The sequence below is a fragment of the Sipha flava genome, unplaced genomic scaffold (assembly GCF_003268045.1).
Source record: "Sipha flava isolate LNK unplaced genomic scaffold, YSA_version1 347_pilon_pilon, whole genome shotgun sequence".
NCBI classification, from domain to species: domain Eukaryota; kingdom Metazoa; phylum Arthropoda; class Insecta; order Hemiptera; family Aphididae; genus Sipha; species Sipha flava.
In genome coordinates, this window is record NW_020273042.1 from 26,603 (window position 1) to 49,757 (window position 23,155).

Sequence of the window (23,155 nt, forward strand, 5' to 3'; positions counted from 1 at the left end):
TAGAGAAGACCAAGTTATTGCAGTATATACAATAAAAATTATGGTTTACGTATGCAAGAAGTTTGATGCTATGAGAAGTTCGCAATATTTAAAGCAATTAAAGAATACGATTATTTCATAGACATAAATAAATTTATTATACTTCACTTGAAAAAAATTGATCATACATAAGTAAATAAAATATCAATACTTCTTACTATAACAACATACGAAAAAAAAACACATGGACCCGAATAATCACAACACATATATTAACATATAATTATTAACAAATGTGATATGCATATGAGGTTCATTGCGCAGTGGTAGCTTAATTCATAAATGGGCGTAAACTAGTTTTAAAGATTTTAAGTAAAAAATATATTATGTAATAATTACAATCAGAATAATTTAAAAATTGTCATTCTTCACATTAGTGTCATTTATTGGAAAATTAGTATTTCTAAACAGGATTACATTAACATATATAACTTTCAACGATCCCGAACAACAATGTATTTTTACTTTATTTTTATTAATTTTTGAGTAAAAGGCCACAATTTTATTCAGTGCCTTACTTTATGGGTTAAATATAAATTCAGTGAGTACGGTAAAATATTTCCATTAGAATATTCTCAATGAATTAATCAGTCACATATTTTACCAATACCCGTAGTTAAACCAAATAAAAGACAAAATTAAGTTAATTATATCGCAGCAAAGTATAACTACTTTGAAGGTGTACAAGTAGTATTGGTAACAACTGTATATAATAAGTAGTCTTATTAAATAAAGGTACCAAATTAACTAATATTTTACCCTAAACTACAATTGTATAATTTACAGACAATAATATTCACTTCTGTATGACCCACCATTGTTTTTTATATTTTCCTAAAATAATTAAAAGCAATACTAATAGTATAGTATAAACAAGCGTTGTTGAGATCCCCATAATGATCGATGGGTGGCTCAGCGACCATCCTTTTAATGCAACGTTGTTCATCGTGTTTCCTAATAATCGCATAGGAATAAATTGAGAAAATAACCTCAAGAATTCTGGTTGTCCTTCCACAGGCCATACTGCTCCTAAAAAAAAAAAAAAAAAACAATAATATCAATAGCGTTATGATTATTTTGCAAATAACACGAAGACAAATATATAATAAAATTATAACAAATAAAATATTTTAACACTCGTAAATTACTATACAAACAAACAAATGCATAATATGTAGTATAATTATAATAGCAATGTACGAACGATTTCTATAGTATACATTTTGATATCAATGCAGACATGAAAATATGAAATAATCAAAATAACATTTACATTATAGTCAGTATTAGAAGAGTTACACGTACACAATGAATTAAGATTAATATTTTAATAATACTTTAGATGTACAAAACGATTTAAAAAATAATATCCTATATCAGTTAATTTTAGAAAATAATAAACAATAAAAACCTAAGTATTTACATTTCATAACATATTATGTCGAATAAGAACGCATTTAAAATAATTTCCCCTGTTAAAATTAATTATTTCTATACTTAATGACCAATTTTTCTCAATGTATTCCATCCTTTATTTTTTCATATTTAGTCGCGATTCTATTTAAATTGTATATAGATAATGATGAGTATGATAATTCAAAACCAGTCGTACATTACAAATACATTTATTTATTTATACATTTTTATATATAAACTATTATTGGTGTATACATTAAAAAAATATATTTCCATAGTTCCCGGTTAAATTCAATAAAATTCCGTGGTTGTAATGATTTCAAGAACCAGATTTCAAATTAATATGAAGGTTTATTCCAATAGATTCAATAACGATCGTTAATAAAACTAAACGGCTATATACTGGCTGTTTTGAGCTGTGTTTGTGTGATAAAACACGGGTTCATATTTCGTTGGCGTATAGTCAAATAATTCAATTTTTATGCAATGTCACTTTCCACCTAGACGTTTAGTTAAATGCCTATTTCAAATCAGACAAATAATAAAAATGAAACAATTTGTATTATTTTAAGTATATCCTATTATCTCTAATACGAGTAGTAAATACTATATATTTTTATCAAGTAAAAATACAGTTTCTATTGGTTTTACCTTGGATAATTAACGTGATTACTTGATTGTATAAGAACCTAATCTATATATTGAGTACCACGAGACAAATTATAATCTTATCGATTATAACGAAAAAAATATAACGTTACGGAAAAGGATACAGAACATGCGATTGAATTGTGCAATAATTTAGTTTAGTACGTGTATAGTACGTGTAATTAATGTGTATATGATTGCATGTAATATTGTGACATACTGAAATTTTTTGTTGTATATTTGAAACGTTGATTGCTTTTATTTGAATTTTAAAATAAAATATAATCTAACACAGTAAATTGTTTTATGAAAAATTAATATCAATTTATGACACCAAGATCACCAAGATAATAAAAACCAATGGACTCAGGAAGACTTCGATAAAGTTATAAACGAAATCAATGATGCAAAATTTAATCCAGGTAAAACTTAAACTTAAAACCAATATTATTTTTGTTGTAAATATCATCCGATTGAAATAGAAAATGTTAAATATATTTTTTATAAACTAAAAACTAAAATTGAAAATGTTATTTATGTTGTACCTTATCAAAATAATTTTAAAAACATTGAAGAAAGTCATAAAGCAACTGGTCATGGTGGAAGGAATAAAGTTGAGTAGCATATAAAAAATAAGTATAATATTTCTTGAACAACAGTCCAAAAATATAAGGTACTTATTAAAAAATATGATGTAAAAAAAATGTTGAAAACATGTTATGAACTTGGGTCATAGATAATAAAAGTACCAGGTAGTCAATCGGAATTTATTTTGTACAATAACAAAAAATATATCAAATCATCGAATCTTATTTCATTCACCATATTAAGTCTTATTTGGTACTGAACCAAAAGGAACACTTAGTTCTAAAAACTTACCTGTTAAAATTATTCAAAAATTATCAAATTAAGAATACCTTAAAAATAGTTTACAATAAAATTCAGAACATAATAATGTTGACAATATACCTATACACCACTACCATGACCATACTACACCTAGTCATTTAGTAAAATGCCTGATTTGATTATATACCAACAACTCATATAAGGCTATAACAATATATGAACAATAAGGATAATAAAAATGTTGATGACTAAAAATTATTAAAAATTAGTGCACTAGACGCTGTTTTAAGTGCATTCGTACAAATAAACAAATTCTAATAAACATTAAAGATATAATCTAGGAAATACAATGTAATATATTATAACTACATTTAGTTTAACGTCAAATGTACGCGACGTCTAAAAAAAAACCCCCATAACCTCCATGTTGGAAACGTTAATAATTATTCCATACATGCGTTTTACCTGACAGTAAAAACTGAGACAGCGACAATCCGGTTATCGCGTACATACCACCCACTTTCGTCGTCGACAGCACAGCAGTAAGAACACCTGAAAATAAAGCAAACGTTTCACAGTCAGGATGAATATATATGTCTGATGGTACGTCTATACACCAATTATTTTGTTTCAGTAGTATAAAACTATTTTAAAAGTATTTTGAAGATTGCAATTTTTTTTACTTGCGATTAAAGTAATTTTTAGTTAATTTATATTTTAACTATAGAATGAAATGAACAATCAAGATCTTGATCAATATTTAGAGAATTTACGAAATGTAACGAACAAGTTTTTGAAAACAGAAATTACTGGAAAACTATTTCACAACATTTTTATGTTAGTCGGACGCAATGAGTGATAATCTATCGACACTAATTCATTGATAGGCTGAAAATCGGACCGTTTTTAGCTATCTAAAATTAAATCTAAATACCAACTAATTAATACTTAAACAGCTTACATTTACATTCGTTATCGTATACGTTCTATATGGGTGGTAAATAATACGTATTATTAATTTGCCTAGAAAAAGGGCTCAGATACGATTCGTTTCATCAAAGTAAAATAATGTTTAGAGATCAGAGTGGAGAAATTTATGCATACTCGACTTTTATATAATATAAAATATTATAGCAAATACCACAAGTAACGATCTACTAACCATTGACAATATTAAAAAAATATCAATGGAACATCAAAAGTGCAGATGTACACATTTCGTTTTAAATCATTAAAACGTTGTACTACTTACCAAAGAAAAAGCCCATCCATCCGGAAATCATCAATACGAATACGTACAGAAACAATCCCGATGATACTATTATTGGATTAAAAAACACAGAGTACGCAACGAAGCAAGTTACGACAATTTCCATCGAAATTATTACTGTACACATGCAAAACAGCGAAGTCAAAAGTTCGACCAGTTTGACACCTTGAATGAGATGTTAAGTTATTATTTATATTTTGTATTTATTTATTGGTTCGTTCTTTTTACTAAATACCTGCGAACATCGACCGGCTAAGGACTCCGTCCGTTTTTTCCGCTGACATTACGCTCAATCCAAACATGCTGGGGAAATAAAATTCCGACCTTTAAAAAAAACAAGCAATTAAATAATAAATCAAGTACTATCCATAAAAATTTTAAATATTCGAGTAATATTTATTCGAAAAACTGTATACAATCTATTCGTTTAAATTATGCATCTAAAAATAAATGTTATCAAATCTCAAATGCAACATTCATTCCAATAATATTTTTATAACCTCTACCAAAATCATAATGAATGTTATAAGTAAAATTTAATGACTTTAAAAATAATGTAATATATTAATAACAACCAAATTATTTTGATGTAGCAACGTAAGTCTAATTATTAAAAATATTGTATCATTTTCGTTCTTGGAATAAGAAGAATAAGAATAATAATAATTATATATGAAGAATTATGAATTATGTTAAGTGAAAAATATGGATCTATATTATTTAAATATTAAAACAGTCTATGCACATATAATTTGATGTTTTACTTCAATTGTACTATTTTTTTTTTTTAAATTAACGTCGATCTTTTTATGAAATATATTTATTTTTTCTTTCGTAATATTACTGCTTAAAGCTTTTAGCTTTTCCATTATATCTCATCATTTGTAAATCAATTTATTTTACTAACACTCTTAATAATAATAGTTCTAAAAACTCAATAATAATACAAAACTGTTATCTGTGTTCAAGTAAAAAACATAACATTTACATCGCTATAAATATTGCAATTATTCCATTTCCATATGTCTTAACATCGTTTCCAAGAATAGTATGAAATTCCTAGAAAAAAAATTAATAACAATATTAATCATAAGTGGTGGTTGCCAAATTAGAGAATATAAAAAAAAACACAGTTTTATTTAAAAGATTTTACATACAGGTAGTATTATTTACATCAATACTCTCAAAATAGTGCGTGTAAAATAAACATAATAAAAGTCCATGTTTGAGCGAAATCGAAAAATCACGATTAACAATAAAAAAACGTAAGGTCACAACAATGGTTAGATTAAATAGTATCATAGAGTACCATAGTGTTAATCAAATGATAGCTAGATCGTGCGCAATTTATTCGAATAAGTTAATAGATTTTGAAGTTCATTTGAGGTATTACTTTATTGATTGAGGTTAATTGAACTACATAGATTATTACTTATAACAACATGTTTTTTATTTTTTTTTATCTTATGTAAGCAAAAGATTTATTAAATATATTGATTTGTTGACCATTTTGTATTTTTATCAATGGATGTCAGCTTTTTGCACCACGCCCAATATTAAAAGGCTTGCTTGAACTTGTTCGCAATGAATATTAATATATATTAGCTCCATTATTTTTATTATCTGTTATCTTTTAGAAGCAGAAGTGACTATCACTTTATATTTTGTCAATGATTCATTTCTTAATCTTTGTGACTACTCGCAACTTGGGTACATCCGAAAAAGAAATTATAATCAAATAAATCTATGAAACTATTAATCGGGATATAAAAATAATTATTTTTTCCTTAAAATATATTTTTATGTGGCATATCCTTATATTTTGCAATTAACCTAATGTCATTGATTTTCTAATCAATTTTTATCTAAACAAACATTTCCTATACCAGATTTTCAGTACTAAAAATATATTATCCTTTTCTCTTAAATTCTCTATGCTTATACAAATCGTTATCAAACACTCTATACAGCGTATATATATTTATTTTTAATAGGAATATGTAATATAATTCAACAAAAGACTTACCATGGGCACGTTTATTGTTCTCGGATTGTTGTTACACTTATTTAAAGTTGTATTTATTAAATGATTAAACGATTTAAAAACATCCATCCTAATTTGATTTTTAAACAAAAAATCTGAAATCATATATTGTACCCGTCTTTAAGAAAAAATTAAAAATATGACCGTTTAATGACCATGTTTTTACTTACTTTCATTAGTTAAATGAATATAAGTACTAGACTCTGCTAAGTCTTCTTCTCGGCCTATATATTTAATTAAATCTTTTGTGTAGTTTTTTTGAAAGTAGATAAACGCCATATTTCCGGGATTATTCATAGTCATTTCACCAGCTTCCCGATCTTTCACTTCAATCTAAAAAATGCATATGAAGTTATTTCAAGTATTTTTTTTATCCTATTTCGCAATCAACCATCATTAGCTATATTTATGGAACGGTTTTATATGCACAAAAAATCCTCAAAATATGCTCCTAAATATTCTATAATATGCTACAAAATATACATTTATATTTATATATGCACTTATAATTAAATCGATTTATTTTATTTTAAATCGTCTTAACATATCACAAATATTGTAATACAAAATTGAACCATTGGTTTATCCTAAAGCTTGTTTACACATGTCTGCAAATGACTCATAATAAGTGTTTTCATTTTAGGAATTTTAAAATTACGAATGATCAATAAAAAAATAAAAAAATCACTGGACACAAAAACTGGGAGAGTTTTACATTATTTTTACGTACGAACGCATGACACTGAGTTATCGGTTTCCATAATTTCGTCAAGTTTAATTGTTCATCTCTGTCATATGAACTAATCTATATTAATATATGTTGCATACGAATAAGTTATTTTATTTTTGGCGATAACGACTGGTCTTCGTTTATCTAAATCATGTGGCTGTGAACGTGAAAATATAAGGTAAAATAAATGTATATGCTATAACTAAAAATATGTAAAATAAAATTAATGTTATTTTAATAAGAATGATCTGAATCGGGGAAGATTCTCATCAGGTTTCAAAAAACTTAATCCAACACACATATGCATTTGCATACAAATCCTTCCCTAGATATGTTACTTTTTATGCATATCAACATTTCAAAATAATAAAAATTATCACCAATCAATGTTTGAACGAAGAACTTACTAATTTGTAATTGTGTGATGCAAAGTAGTCCAGTACAACACAGCTCATTGTTTCATTGGAACTTTCGTCTAAAATACATCCTTTAGTACTATAATTTTGACAGGATTCATAATTAACTTCATCGTTTTTAAATGTTATTGGCATATTTTTGAAGTCTACTCCAACTCCAAAACAAAAATTAAAGGCTTGCAATAGGGGAAGTATAATTAAGGTAAACACTAACCTATACAAATACATGTCATTATAAATAATGTGCTTATATAGTTATACTTATAATTAATTATTAGTTATGATTGGCATAGTGAAAATCAAAGTTAGACTCACACGTAATCTCTAGAGCATACTTGGAAATTTTTTTTAAACAAAGCTTTTAGCCTTTGAAAATCAAAGTTTTTTTCTAGTTGCGTTAACTTTTTCGTCTGTGATACTTTTTTTGCCGGAACATCTTTAGCGGTATAATTCTAGGCAATAAAAAAGAAATAAATAAAAAATAATGTAAAGATAAATTATTAGGTAGATATATTATTTAAAATTTTTATTTTTATTTTCTATGAACTCGCTGCCATAAGATGTTGTTAGAGATTAAACGAAATTGTATAAATTAATAATTGTTAATTGTGATACAGAAGTTTTTTTTTATATTGATCTTTGTTCGATACTTTATTTGTGTGAAATACGTTGGTTGGTTCAAAAAAGTCTGTGGAATTTTTCAATTCTAGGCCAATCGTCTTAAAAAGAAAGCGAAGCTGCAGGTGACCAGCCTCGAACAAATGACTATGCGTTTAGCCACAGCAATTTTACATTACACGGCTACGACGCTTCCTCCACTAATATTTATTTTTTTTTATTACTCTACACCAACAATAATAAATATATATGATATTTATACACCTTAGATCAATTGGTAATATAATATGGTTCAGTTTTTCACACAAAACGTGGGTGTAAATGTATGTATGTTAAGGATACATAAAAGTAAGGAAGGTTTAAAGGAAGTTTATAGAATCTAAGCGATATATTTTACAGTATTATCAATACAATAATATCAATATCAATATTAATACTGCTATTGATGTTAATTTTGCGCATCAAGTGCAAATTAAATGTGTTTTTAAAATGTGTAAAGGGTAAAAGCAAATGTAGTTAAAATACTTCATCCATAAGAAAAAAAACTATTAAAATCCACTACTTCACATTGATAATAGATAATTAAAAATTAGAAATTTTGAGTCAAAATACTTCATTTTTGTCTTGATTGCAGCATAATTCTAAAAAAGCTGATTCCAATGAATCTGTATTACTTTTGGAGAGAATATCTTGAGGTGATCCTTCATCTATAATAACTCCATTTCTCATCAGGCCAATCTACAACAACGATTTCAATAATAGTCATTCATGAAAAGTTATTTGTATCGTTGAATACATTAACAACGATAATTCATGTTTATAATTAAAATATTACATCATCAATAATTCAGTGTTTATAAAAAGTCTTTAATCAGTTGTTAAGTTTTGGTAGTGGCGTTATATTTTCTGTTTTTTCAAAAAAGAAAAAAAATTACAAAATATTAATTTAATTACTTATAGACAAACTTACACAGTTAGCCTGATTAGCTTCTTCGATATAATGAGTAGTTATTATAATGGTTTTTTTATGTTGAACAACCATCTTTGTGAACTCAGTCCAAATACTATAGAATATTGTAATTAATTTATTCGAATTCAAATAATTTATATTTAAATAAATAGTTTACTCGTTTCTCAGTACAGGATCAATTCCGACTGTTGGTTCATCCAAGATAATCAATGTTGGATCATGCAATAACGAAATAGCCATTGATACTCTTCTGCTCTGCCCACCACTATAGAAAATAAAAATAATAAAATAATATTTGATTAATTTACAAAATTATTAACACATATATAAACATATATATAGTAACACAAATATTATAAATTTCATTATAATAATGATTTTTTAATGATTTATGCATGGTTAACTGTAATTGTAGTCGTAGTATGTAAAATCAAAATCAATAACCATATCATTTTATTTTTTTAATATGTTTCATGCTACTTATAGAGTAATATAAAAAATGCACTATTAAGTAGAAATCATAATTTTTTATCAAATATTTTCAATCAATTATGTATCCCAACAACTCAATAGCATCTGCATACAAAATAAATAATATCGTAAAAATGTTTGATAATTTTAGATAAATATAAAATATAAAGGAATAGAATTCCCTCGAATAATTCAGAAATTTTTTTTTATAAAACTATTTTTTTTTCTTTATGCTTATTCTAGGCCGTTCAGATCCATTGCCAATTCCACTATCTCCCTCCATGCATCTATGTATTCTGCCAGTTCTTCTCCGTTTGTAACTCCCAGCATTTTGAGACCATCCTCGACTCTGTCCTTCCATCGTTGCCTAAGCCTTCTCCTCGGTCGACTTTTGTTTGGTTTCCATTTCGTGATGGTCAATATCATTTGTTCTTCTGCTCTCCAGACGTGTCCGGCCCATCTTATTCTTTAGCTTCTGAGTATGGCCGCTATATTGGGCTCATTAAATAAAATATTTAGTTCTGTGTTTGATCTTATATAATTTCTTTGACTATCTTCTCAGTTTTTTCCCACATCTCATCTATACTGCTCTCCTCTTCTGTTTATCGTAATATATCATTTAACCAATATTTGTATTGTTCTGCTGTTTGAAAATTTCTTAGTGCTTCAATGTTTATCTTTTTGGCAGGTGCTTTACGCTCTTTCCATTTTATTTATAGTCTAAATCTGACTTTGGGTTCCACTATGAAATTATCTGATATTCCGCTACTCCCTCTCATGCTACATACATCCAGTATACATCTTCTAATTCTACCATCTACTACTACATGATCTATGTTCGTAAATGTTTTTATGAGGAAACGTAATGCTACTGATTACCATGTTTCGTGTCATAGCAACATTTATCAGTCTTGTATCATTTTCATTTGAATTTACGTGTAAGCTATTTTTCCCTATTGTTGGACTAAAGAAAGGTTCTTGACCTATCTTAGCGTTAAAATCTCCAAGTAGTATTTTTACATTGCTGTTTGGTAATAGGTCACATACTGTTTCCAGTCTTTCATAGAATTCAGTCTTAATGGCCTCATTTTTATTCTTTGTAGAAGCATAGCCGTTGATTATAACTAAGTTGTGCCATTTACACTTTAATTCTAAATAGCATATTCTATCATTAATTGCTTCGAAGCGTTTTACGTTAGGTAGCAGTTTGTCACTCACGACAAAGCTAACCCCTGCTCGACGATCCAGTTCACCACTGTAAAAGTAGGTCCAATTATTTGATTTTAAATTTCCTATTCCTGGCCATCTAGTTTCTTTAATAGCAGCTATATTCAGTTGATGTCGTTCATGACTCTATATCACTGTCGTCAAATATCCAGCCTTACACAACGATCTTTCATTCCAGGTTCCTATCGAGAAGTCCTTTAGCTCTACATTTTCCATCTGAAGCAATTTTGGTTGATTCATAACAATTTGTTTCTTAAGAGGTAGGATTGTTAGCCCTACGCTCAACTCCTAACCTGGAGGACCAGACTTCCCCAGCTAATTAAGGCCAGGGTAGGGCTATTGCGGTGCACTTACTCAGATATACCGGGCGATGAGGACGCCACATTCCCTATGCCTTATTTTATTTATACAACTATGCATAAAAATAATTTAACAGTTTTAGTTGTAATAAATAAACAGCTTGTAACAGGCGTGGGCCCTGTGGCGTATTTTCAAATTTTTATATATTGCTAAAACTTATGTTATAAAAATTACATATGAGATATGAATATTTATATTATTTTATTATCATTCTTCTTCTTCTTCTTCTTCTTTCTTGACTTTACAACTCTTTAAGAGTTTTGGCCGTCATCGTGACGGTTCTCAAATAGTCACAATCCTGTACTCTATCTTCCCAATTTATCATTTCCAGTGTTTCTAAGTCCTTCCTTATTCCATCCATCCATCGCTTTCTAGACCAAACCATTTGAATCTTTGACACTTAATTTGGCTTGTTAATAATGGAACTTCAGTGATTTCTCTTAGTTCAGTAGTTTTTCTTCTACGCCATTTGCTTAGCTCACTATCAAACATTGAACCACAAATCTTCCTTAGTATTTTATATTCAAAAACTAATAGATTTTTTTCTAATTGTATAGTAGTGGGGCATATTTCACATGTATAAGTTACCATTGATCTTCTTATGGTCATGTACAATCTGATCTTAGTTCTTATTATCATTATAAATACAAAAAAACTGAACGTTTTTTTTTTTTTTGCTAGTTTATCAATAATTCTTCAATAGTTAATATATACATATTTCTTGTTTATTAATTACATTGCAAAGCCGCAACTTCTTTTTTCTTTTGCGGGAGTCAAGATCTCAGAAACATTTCCAACCAAAAATACGGCACTGTCTACGTTATTTGTATTAAAATATGTCAAATTTTCAATTATTAAACAATACATATATAATAATTTACATACCTTAAATATTTAATGTAATTATCCAGGTTTGGTAATTGCAGAAATGTGTAAAGTTCACTTTTTCTGATTTCTATACTTTTCTTATTCATGTTATACAATGTTCCGTAGTATTCAAACGTTTCATTTATTGTCAATACTTCTTCCAAACATAAGTCCTTCAAATGTCAGATATTATTAAAAACAGCAATATTATTTATTTATTTATAATTAACGGGATAGGCCATTTTATATAAATAGTGTATATGAAATGATTAAAAATATAACTAAAAACATTTACTTGTGGCATGTATCCAACTTCCTTCAATCTATTTATTTTTAAATCAATAGTACCAGAATCCAAAGACATTGTTCCTAATATACACTGAAGAAGTGTCGATTTGCCACAACCGCTCGGACCTAAGAGACCATAGCTAAAGTAACAAAAGGTTGCATTCATTATTGGTATTCATTCTTATTTTACACCATGAAACATTTTATGGTTAAAAATTATAATAATTATTATTTACACCCTTTTTTTATTATTATCAATTTAAATCATACAAATGACTTAGTAACAACAGTGAGTAGTAAAACCATAAGAGATTGTTTTAATATTCAATATGCATATAAATTGAAAACCATTTTGTGTTAATCAATAAAATTATGGTTGAACTTTACCGGATAACTTTTAATTTTTTTTTATTTTTAATGAGTAAGTTCTAATATAAGTAATTGGATAATGAATAATCAAATATTAAGTAATTATATAATTATCATAAATAATTAATAGCGAGAGCGTACTAAGAGTGAAGAGATAAATATAATATTACTAACATAAATAAATAAAGGAATAGTTTATAGGTTATAATGAAGTAAATAAATAAGTGTTTAGCCTGAAATACTATTACATTATCTACTTCGTATATACCTGATAGTTAAGTTTCGAAACTTGTCAATTATATTCTAATAATAACTTTCTCTAGTCTAAGCACTTATTTATTTATTTATTTCTATATACAAATGATTTGTTTATTTATTTATATATTAATTTATGATTACTTACCATTTAATAATTTTTAAGTTTAATTTTTTACTATTGATAATATTATTAAGGAGAAGGTATAGAATTTAGAAGGCGGAAGCAGTTGTTTTAAAAGGATTAGTAAATTTATAATAACATCGAAATCCTTGAGGAAACTGAAAAACAAGTTTTCGGACATAGTTAAAGGTGGAGTGTTGGCAATAACATGGGCGTTTTTGTTTCCGATGAGAACTGAAACTGATAGAAATATTACTTGGTATGTTAAAATTGTGGGTGAAATGATGGTGGAGCTTATTATTATTATATTTCCCGCAATTTTCTATGATCTTTTTGTATACAAGACATTTTTAATACCAGACCATGAGCGGCCATGTGCATCTAACCCACTTGACGGGTTCTGGTGGCGATTGTATACCGTCCGAAGAGTAATAATAATTCCGCATTCAACAGGAAATTAGTGACTATAACCAGTTGTGTGAATGTAAGCCTTGTAATCGTAACACTGTGGAATCGTGAGTTTTTTCGTCGACAACTCTACGTTAACTATGACATGGAGAAGCAAACATATTTTGAGAATTTCATTGTTTTTCTCGGCAACTTTTAGATCAATACGTAATAAATACAATGGGCCTAATGTTATAAGATGTGTATTATTTTGAGCAATAACCTCGCGACCCATATCTGTTTAGAATACTTGAATATCGTCCATGGTATTGGACGGATGGGTATACCTCATAAATACGAATATACGGTTTCAATAGATTAGACGAGAATATGCATAATTCGATCTGATCGTTATCGCATTAACTAAACGATAATTATTTGAGCCGTCATAGCGTATGATCTCAAATATTTCGGAGTATTTCTGAAACATACTCCCAATGGGTCGACAAGATCAAGTGAAGGAATTTTTTGAGGGTTGAAAATTCGACTAGGAATTGTACTTGAAAATGTATTAATCGAAGAGGTTTCCATGTCAATGGATGCCATACTGCGTTGGTATTTAGATAGCTTTGAGATAAATGGAAGGCTAAACACTTCCTAATGCCTGATGAAAATCAGCTTCTTTGGAGAGGCATAACTAATTGATATAACGAGCACATTGCTATTTTTATCAGTAGTTTTTCAAGACGAAGTTTATGACAGTGATAAAAAATTGCGATCCCGCATTACGATCGGATTTACAATTATTTAATTAAAGTCGTCAATGGAATAAGTGATAACAGACGATCGAAATTTATGATCACGATCAAATGAGATTAAACTTAAGTTCTCACGTTATAATATACATTTGTTGAATCTTTACCTAAGGCAATGTCTTTTATTATCCATACTGTTTAGTGTGCACAGTTAACTGAAAATCTTGGTTGTTAAATGTAAAAAATCTTTTAAAAAATCTTTGGAAAACACAAGTAAAATGAATATCAGAGTATACTGTTTGACTTTGTAATCTGTTCTTTTAAGACTTAAATTTTAACGCATATAATAATTATATATATATATAGTTACAACCGACATGTCGTGTTTTATAAAATTAAATAAAACGCTATCCTGCATTAAGGCGAATAGAAAAACGCTCAGTTGTTTATTTATTTTTATATATTATATGTGAAGAAATAAATTTTTTATATTCTTAAAGCCATAAAAGAATTATGAACACATTGTTAACAGGATTTGAAACGGAATTATTTCGGGCGTTTAATTCAGGCAATACAAGCGCTCGCGTGCGTGCTGTGCAGCAGTAATGTTTATGCGAAACAAAATGTAATAAATGTTAAAAGTAAATTGAATGATCATCTGGGTGTGTAATTTCTTCGTACTACCTTCTAGTGTTCACATGCATATGCACATATGTTACCATCTATGAACTCAAAAGCATATAATTTTCCCAAAATATGATGATCAAAAGCAGAATAATATTATATCTAATCAGAAACGTGACATTACAACTATGAAGACAGATTTAACCAAATCAATTTTAAATTTTAACGCTTAATTAACTCAAAATATTTTGAAAATCATTATTTTAATGACCATGTTTGTAAAAGCTTCTACTGTGTATTTTGTAACGGTTTCAAAAAATATTTCATTCAGAATAATACGGTAACTATCTTGAGAAAATAAATGAAGACGGCATATCAACAACACACTAGAGCAAGAAGGAAGTAAAAATATTGAAAAATAAGGTTGTGACCGAGAAGCAGAAACATTTACTTTGCACTGGTTTTGATGTAAAATATAAACTGAAATGAACTAATAATTATGAACTACAACGACGATAATGTATAATTAATATATATATATATAAACAAATATTTTATACATAGAAATAAATAAACGAATACATTTTTTATTAACATCGTATACCCCTGATGATGAATTTATAATTCTAAACCGGTCGTAACTTACGAACACAGTCAATTACGTTTCATAAAGACTTGCACCGATTCATAAGGACAACCGCTTGGTCGGGACAATTCTTCAATTACAAAAATAAATGTATGGTCGTGGTATAAACGTTCACCGCTTTCCTGGGCCACGAATCCGCATAATAGGAAAACGTTTATCGAGTATATTATTTCAATTCAGATTTATGATTCAACAGTATTAGCGCAGTCGAATTAAATTATTAAACTTAATTTATCTTTCTATTATGTGTTTATAGAATTAACTTTATTATGCGTATGTTCAAATGTGATGGGATATCACCTATTTGTTGAGTGCAGTAACGATGTCTCGTATTGATATAAATGCAGGAATGATTTCAGTTATTAAACGATTGTTAAACGATTAAAGTATTGGGATAGAGAGTTGGAAAAAACAAAAAAAGTCTATATGCCTCATCTTAGGCAACTGTACTGCCCATTCTAATGTATCTTTGAAAAACATCAAGGTTGCATTTTTACCTCCCAATACAACGTCACCAATGTAAAGGTTAAGTATAGAGCAGCGGTTATTATTTTAAGCAGCGGAATATTTTGTTGTAATAAATATTTTATAGTTATCTTATGACAAAATCAATTTTTCCCCTGGAACTAGTTTATTAATTTTTTTTTTTTTTTTAATTTTCCGGACTCCATTGTAAATGATTTGCCGATCATTGCTATAGAGCAATACTGGTCAATTACATGTTAAAAACGATTGATGACATTTTACTTCAACCACAATCAACGGTTATCAGTGAACAAATTTATATCATGTAAGCAATTTAATTTATTGTATAAAAATAAGTAATCGATGAATTTGTATGTTACTTTATTTTTTTATTTTAGATTATTGGGATAACCACTTGGTTGGGACAAAATAACACGCAACCAATGTATGCCAATAAAGTGGAGTATATGGTATAATAATACTATAGGCTCCACATTTATTTATATAAGAATTTACGAGTGTTAAAAATGTACTACTAATTTTATATTTTTATTTTATCTTATATTATTTTATTATGTTTTTTTTAATATTAATTATATAAGGTAGGAATAATTTATATACACGAATGCGATTTGTTCAATAAGGATAAAATAAGTTCATATTGTTATACGAAGTTTCAAAGACCTGTTGGCCCTGGAGAGATGAATTCCTTTAAAAAAACTCGTTTTCCCATGATCGTGTATCTGAGAAGAAAATATAAATATATCTACGTATTTAAATTAATCTGAAGCCAACATACTTCGTTCGATTGTTTGATAAATAAATTTATCGGGTCGAACTTAGAGAAAATTAACGCATTATTATTAACAGGTATGAAAAAATCAGAAAAATAATATTATCTTCAAATATTCAAGTGGTGCAGATATAGCACACTGCATTATATGTACCATGAGGATAGTATATGTATAACATATCACTGTTACTTAAGCTTTAGTTTAATAATCTTTATGATAAATTAGCTTCATTTTTTTTTTTTTTTATTCCAAGATAAATAGTTAAATTTGTTCATACTCATATTGGTTATTTTCCAATGCTTAAATTAAATCGTCCCGATTTTCTTTTGCGACAATAAAACCCAAATACGTTTTTTTTAAGACTAAAAAATACAAACACTTTTTCGTAGGTGACATATAATGGTTTTACATTTTATGATATTAAAATCAATGTACGTAGAATATAAATTAAAACAAATTTGTTACAAATAAAATATTAAATATATATTACGATATTGAAGAATCGTAGCTTCTTGAAATTGCTTTTTATATGTTTATTTTGTACTTTAAATATCCATGCAACCGTTGCAAACTAAATAATAATTTGGTTAATTAAATAAGTTTTATATTTAACACCAACGAAACAAGTTTAAGGTAACTAGAAAAATAATTGTATATTAATATGCAACTTGTTATAAAAAAATATAGACCTATGTATTTTTGACAAATTTATATCTAACTAATACTAACCTGTAAAACCTTTACATATATTATATATGTAAAGGTTTCTTTTTTATATTTAAAATTTATTTTTAAATTATACTTCGAATATCTCAAACAAATTCGATAAAAAAATATTTCCAACTTAATTAACACGGTTCTACATCAAAAGAGCAAATGAAAAATAGCGAACGCATATGAGCGGAAACAAAAGTATGAAGACAAAATGAGCGAATGAATACACCTAAATAGTAACTTAATCAAAAAATAAAAAAATATATGTAAAATTACATATTATACATATGTTAAACATATTTATAATAATTACTTATGTAAAAAATACTCAACTCAAATAATAAATTGTTATATTTATTTTTAGTTCATTTGTAATTTTATAGATTTCTAGAAATATTCCCGTTTACTACCGCAGTATTGCAGTGTTTGTTTATATATTATGCCAATAGCCTAAACATATTACAATATAGAAGCAAATAGTTTAAACACATAACAAAAATGCTTCCAATAGATAACACTACATTCTAATAAATTATTCATAAAGACATTAGCTCATACTGTACAAATAAATCAGTTTAACTTGGTCTAGTAAAAATGTCCACAATGTGTATTTTACAAAAATAAATATATATACTCTATTAAAATCCATATGAAACCAAAATAAAATTACAAACTCGGTCATATTAGAATATTATTTATCATTTTTAACATTTTAATATAATAAAAATCCAGATTGTTCGAAAAATTAAAAAATGCCTTAAAAGCGGAACATGTTTATTCGAATAAGAAATATAAATCGGATCCAACGTAGACTAAACGTAAAGCAATTAATTAACAACAATTACTTACTCATTATGTCTCCACGTAAAACATTAAAATGTAATTTAAGAGAATAAACTCTCGAAATAACATAAAGCATCAAAAGCTGTTAAGTCATAAAAAGCTCTCAAACTATTAGCACCTATCACAAATTTTAAATATATTTATGAGAAAAAAATTAATCTTTTACCACACCGATTCGACAGAATAAAATAAATAAATATTATCAGACATACGTGCAACTCCTCTTGGGGTCCAATCGAACTGAATATTAGCAGTGTTTTAACGCATATACATAAAAAAAAACATTTTTTTAATTTAAATCACTTAAAAGCAAATTCGCACGCTCTAAACTTCACTATAACAAATAATCTATCAAAAATATAAGCTATTACGTCCAATCAAATATAACAAAAAAAGATAAAACAATATAAATTTCATTTTCAATAATTTACACTTGTCACACATGACTAGACAAGTTTCAATACATATATTAACAGAATACATAAAAAAATATATACCTATAGATTAATGAAAAAAATCGTTATTTTACATTACTCACTCAGTATTATAATAATATACAACACTACAAATCAATTAGTAAAAAAATATAAGAAAAAACTAAATCTGGTTTTGCTTTTGATATTAAGAAGTGTCCAAATAATATAATCATACTTATCAAATATATTTCAAATAAAAACGCAAATACTTTAACGAAAAAGTATATAAATATATTTTTCGATAAACAATAAGTATTTAAAGATAAAATAAATAAATACATTAGAAAATATTTGAAATAAATTTAAGCCCAATCATATAATGTTTACCTACGAAAGATTTTTATGGCTGAAACAAGCCTAATTATTTTTTTGGATATGTGGAAACACGTAGTTTCATTATAAATTCAGTAGCACAGAAGTTATGAAAATTTCACACCAACATAGGTAGTCTCCGTCTTACAGAGGTACTGCTATCAAATATGCGCCCAGTACCCAATTTAGTATTGTATTACAAATAAAATGTATTTTCAATATGTGATGATACATTCATTAAGTTCTCGCAAAACTTAACGTAAAAGAATAATTGAGCTTATTTAGTATTTAAAATATAGTATTTAAAAACATAAAATCGTAAAATAATATTTTTTAAATGTTATTTATTTATTTATTTTTTTTTAACAATATATGCACTAGCATGTTTAAATCGGAAAAGTTCAACCACGTTGGTTTTTAGAAAAACTAAAGTTACATTCTAGAAATAAATTTTAATATCGTTCAAACACATCAAACACAATTACTTACATTGAACCTGATGTAACATTCATATTCAAACCATTAAATACGTTCTTTTTTCCATAGTTCTTGTACGCATTTGTTACTTGAACTTCATATTGGATGTCTTCGTTAATCATTTTTAAATAATTTTATCACTACTCACTAAATATTTGTATTAATGTTTACAATATGATACACAGCACCAATTTAAGTATTTGCTAGACGTTCGTATGAGTCAACATTTTTTCTTTCAAAAAAATAAAATCAATGATTACAACTTTAGAACCTGTACCGACCACGGGCAACGTAAAAATAAACGATATTTCATGAACGGTTCTGGCATATTACCAACAGTATACCATGTAAACGTGAACATGGTTGATATATTGCGTGGTGAGGGAAAATATTAGTAGAGTGGAGTTGATCAGTATCGGTAATAGTTTAGTGACATGATAACCTTCCGTGTCTTATCTAATTTCAATATTCTTGTTTTAACTAAATTTCAATCGTAAAAATTGAAAATATCTAAAAACAATTAAAACTTAAGTTATTACTATTACAATATAATATGTATTAACGATTATGGCAACAAAAAAAAGGGTTCACATTTTATGTTCTAACTTCCGCAACCAGAAAAAAGATATCTAGAGCTTGAGAAAATCGAATATTTCAAGTGCCTGTACAAAGTACAAACGTTGAATAAATATTTCGCAACTATGGACCATCTTTAATATACTAATATATGTTATCTGAGTAAACGTTTTGAGCCGTTTCAATTAATATATTTGATAGAATATCTAATATCGTTAATAGAGATTCATTGAAATATCCGATTTTATCAAGATGACATTTAAAAATATGCTTATAAAAAATATGTGCAACTTTACAGTCTTTTTTTTTTTATTTTTATTGTAATAATCCAGTTTCATAGAACAACAAAGAAAAGCGTTTCAGTCGTAGTACCTAGACTAAAAAACTTACATATACCAACGCCTATAAGAACGGATAGAGTTTAAAAATTACAATAATTGTTTTTTTGTTCCAATTAAAAATCAAACTATCAAAAATTGGTTATCCACATGAATATATTTAAAGATATATTTATTATAATGATATTATTAAAGTTCAAGTACTAAATACTTTGATTTAATACTCGTATAATATTCTTTTGTTTTAGAAAATAATATTAACATTAACACTCAAAATAAAAAAAAAGGTAACAAAAGATAACAATTAATATTTTTTTTTAATTTCCTTTGCCCTAAGCTATTATAAATAATAAATATTTATAATTTAATTAAATTAATAATTACATTTTAATGATTAATTAATGTTTTAATAATTTTTATAAGATTAAAACGTTAATATAAAATTCGTATCCGTATGATATATTACCTTTGTATTTCGTCTAATAACTATAAGTACGCAAACAGTTCAGTCTCAAAGATGGTCAGTCAAGGAGTATAACATAAAATAACATAATTAAAATACCATAAACTTTAAAAAAAAAAGTGTATAATACAATGTGTTTAAGTATTAGTTTCTTTGAAATACTAAATAAAATACAAAAGTATTATTAGTTACGTTAAATTTATAATTTCTTGTTTCCAATCAGGGTAAATAAAAACAGTTTATTCCTTCAGTAATCACCACAAAAAAATTAAATCTTACATAATATAATAACGTCGTACTTTAATATGATTTAAACAGTTCATTGGAGCTGGATTAAAATAAGGTGTATTAGTAAAATGTCTTATGAACTCAAATTTCACAAATTTATGTATGAATAAGGGCACACAATAAACTTTTCACATGAATGTTCAACACTGACTAATGAAGTATAAGCATATGAAAATTTTACTTAGTTACCAATCTTGTTTTAATATAAGTATTTTTCCTTTTAAAACTTATCAGTTTTACTGTGAAAACGATGTATTTTTATATTTGTAATAGAAACTTTAACGTTTAATGAAATTTAATATATTCTTTTTGAATTTAAATGCTAGACATCCAAATTAAAATCTTCAAAAAATACTTTGTTAATAGTAATATTTTTGAAAAAAAAAACAAGGTGTATCAATTTTCAATTACAAATGTGTTTTTACCATAAATATTTTATAAATTAATAATATCTGTGACTAAGTTTCCTTATAATAAGTAAACTAAATATCTTATTAAATATTTAATAGATAATAAATATAAAATGAAATACTTATTGATTTTGATTAAACATAAAACCAGTTTTATTGATCTTCAAAATTATATTAACCTCTAATTATTCAACAAAAAAAAAAAAATATATGTATATCAATAAAAAAACCGTTCAATTTATAATTTATTTTTTCCTCTCGTTTTAATATGCATTTAAATTAGTGACAATACTAAGATTTTATAAATTACTCATAAAATATCATATTTATGAACTTATAAAAAGCAGTAAGTTTTCGAGTTCACAGACTAAATCGCCATTTATGTATAAGGAGGAAAACAGAGGCTAAGTGTTATCTAAGTATGGCTCGGATTTCAATCCATTTATATTTTATTTTTTATTTTTTTCTAATGTTTTATCCAATGCTTTTCATGCTACAAATATGTTTTAAGTATTCCATGTTCTTGCCACGAAAATTTTTATGGTATTTTTTTAATTTTTATCTGATTTTTTTACTTTTTTAATGTTTTTAATGCAATTTTTTTTTTTTTTTTGAATACGTTTTTTGCAAATTTTTTTATATCACAACTAAAATAATTGACTGCATTGAAATAAAAAAAAAAAATAAACATTGTACATTTTCAGTATATACAGTTTTGTTGGCCGGCAACCATCGATCATTTAAATTTCATAATATTATCGAATAGCAGTAAGCATTTGAGGGAAACCGAATTGCCATTTATGCACAAGGAAGAAATAAGACACATATTAAATATGTATATCATTCTTTCGAGAAATGTAGTAAAAATTAAATTTCCCAACTCTGCTATATGTGTGATCATTTGGATACACAATTTCGGCAAGTAGCGTATGCCCAATAATAATAAAATACACCGTAACAGTTAAGAGTATTACATCCCTGGGTAATTTTTTTTTTTTCAACCACGCTCTATACACGGATCTATCGATACATAGATGTGTCTTAATCGCAACGTAAACGAGTAAAACGAACAGTTTCATTAGCTGCGTGATTCGGTTATCATAGTGTAAAAATCATAGTCAAATAAATTTCATGGACACACATCGCACGAAAATCATTTGCCGCTGGCGACGTGTGTGATATCCCCGCGACGTTTTGGACAACTACTTTAGCACTAACTACTTTAGCACGACCCCGCTCCTAGCAATACGACACAATATCCATGTTAAAACAGTGCTCGAATGGGCAGGGGGAGTATTTAGGGGGACGGATCTTCTGTATTATTTTTTTTTTTTTTTAACTATGTGAGGGCGACACCACAAACCAATGCGTGAAACAATTTTTATTGAATTCCATGAAGTCCAATCGTTGATGTCAACGATTTAACGCATTTTACTATTTTTTTTTTAACGTTCATACATCATATTGCATGGACATATATTTTTTTTTATAGTTTGTTTATATGGTACTACCATAGACCTTATACGTGTAAGTATCAATAGATGGCCTATGGGAACTATACATTCATTCAGCTGAAACGTAGTGTTCAAAATTCGGGTAAGATGACGGTGACTGTAGTGTCAAACT

General features: G+C 27.0%; 1 protein-coding gene across 1 annotated transcript; it reads right to left on the minus strand.

The window, feature by feature from the left end:
* Nucleotides 1-232: 232 nt before the first annotated feature.
* Nucleotides 233-19,769, minus strand: LOC112687354 (ABC transporter G family member 23-like). Its single transcript, XM_025559999.1, has 15 exons — nucleotides 19,467-19,769; nucleotides 12,221-12,353; nucleotides 11,944-12,098; nucleotides 9,158-9,265; nucleotides 9,001-9,094; nucleotides 8,643-8,768; nucleotides 7,728-7,864; nucleotides 7,404-7,626; nucleotides 6,437-6,599; nucleotides 6,249-6,361; nucleotides 5,211-5,281; nucleotides 4,458-4,546; nucleotides 4,205-4,387; nucleotides 3,418-3,504; nucleotides 233-1,068 (listed from the first exon to the last, which is right to left on the minus strand). The coding sequence occupies exons 1-15, from the start codon at nucleotides 19,574-19,576 to the stop codon at nucleotides 836-838; spliced, it is 2,025 nt and encodes a 674-aa protein (XP_025415784.1). The 5' UTR covers nucleotides 19,577-19,769; the 3' UTR covers nucleotides 233-835.
* Between the last annotated feature and the right edge of the window lie 3,386 nt (nucleotides 19,770-23,155).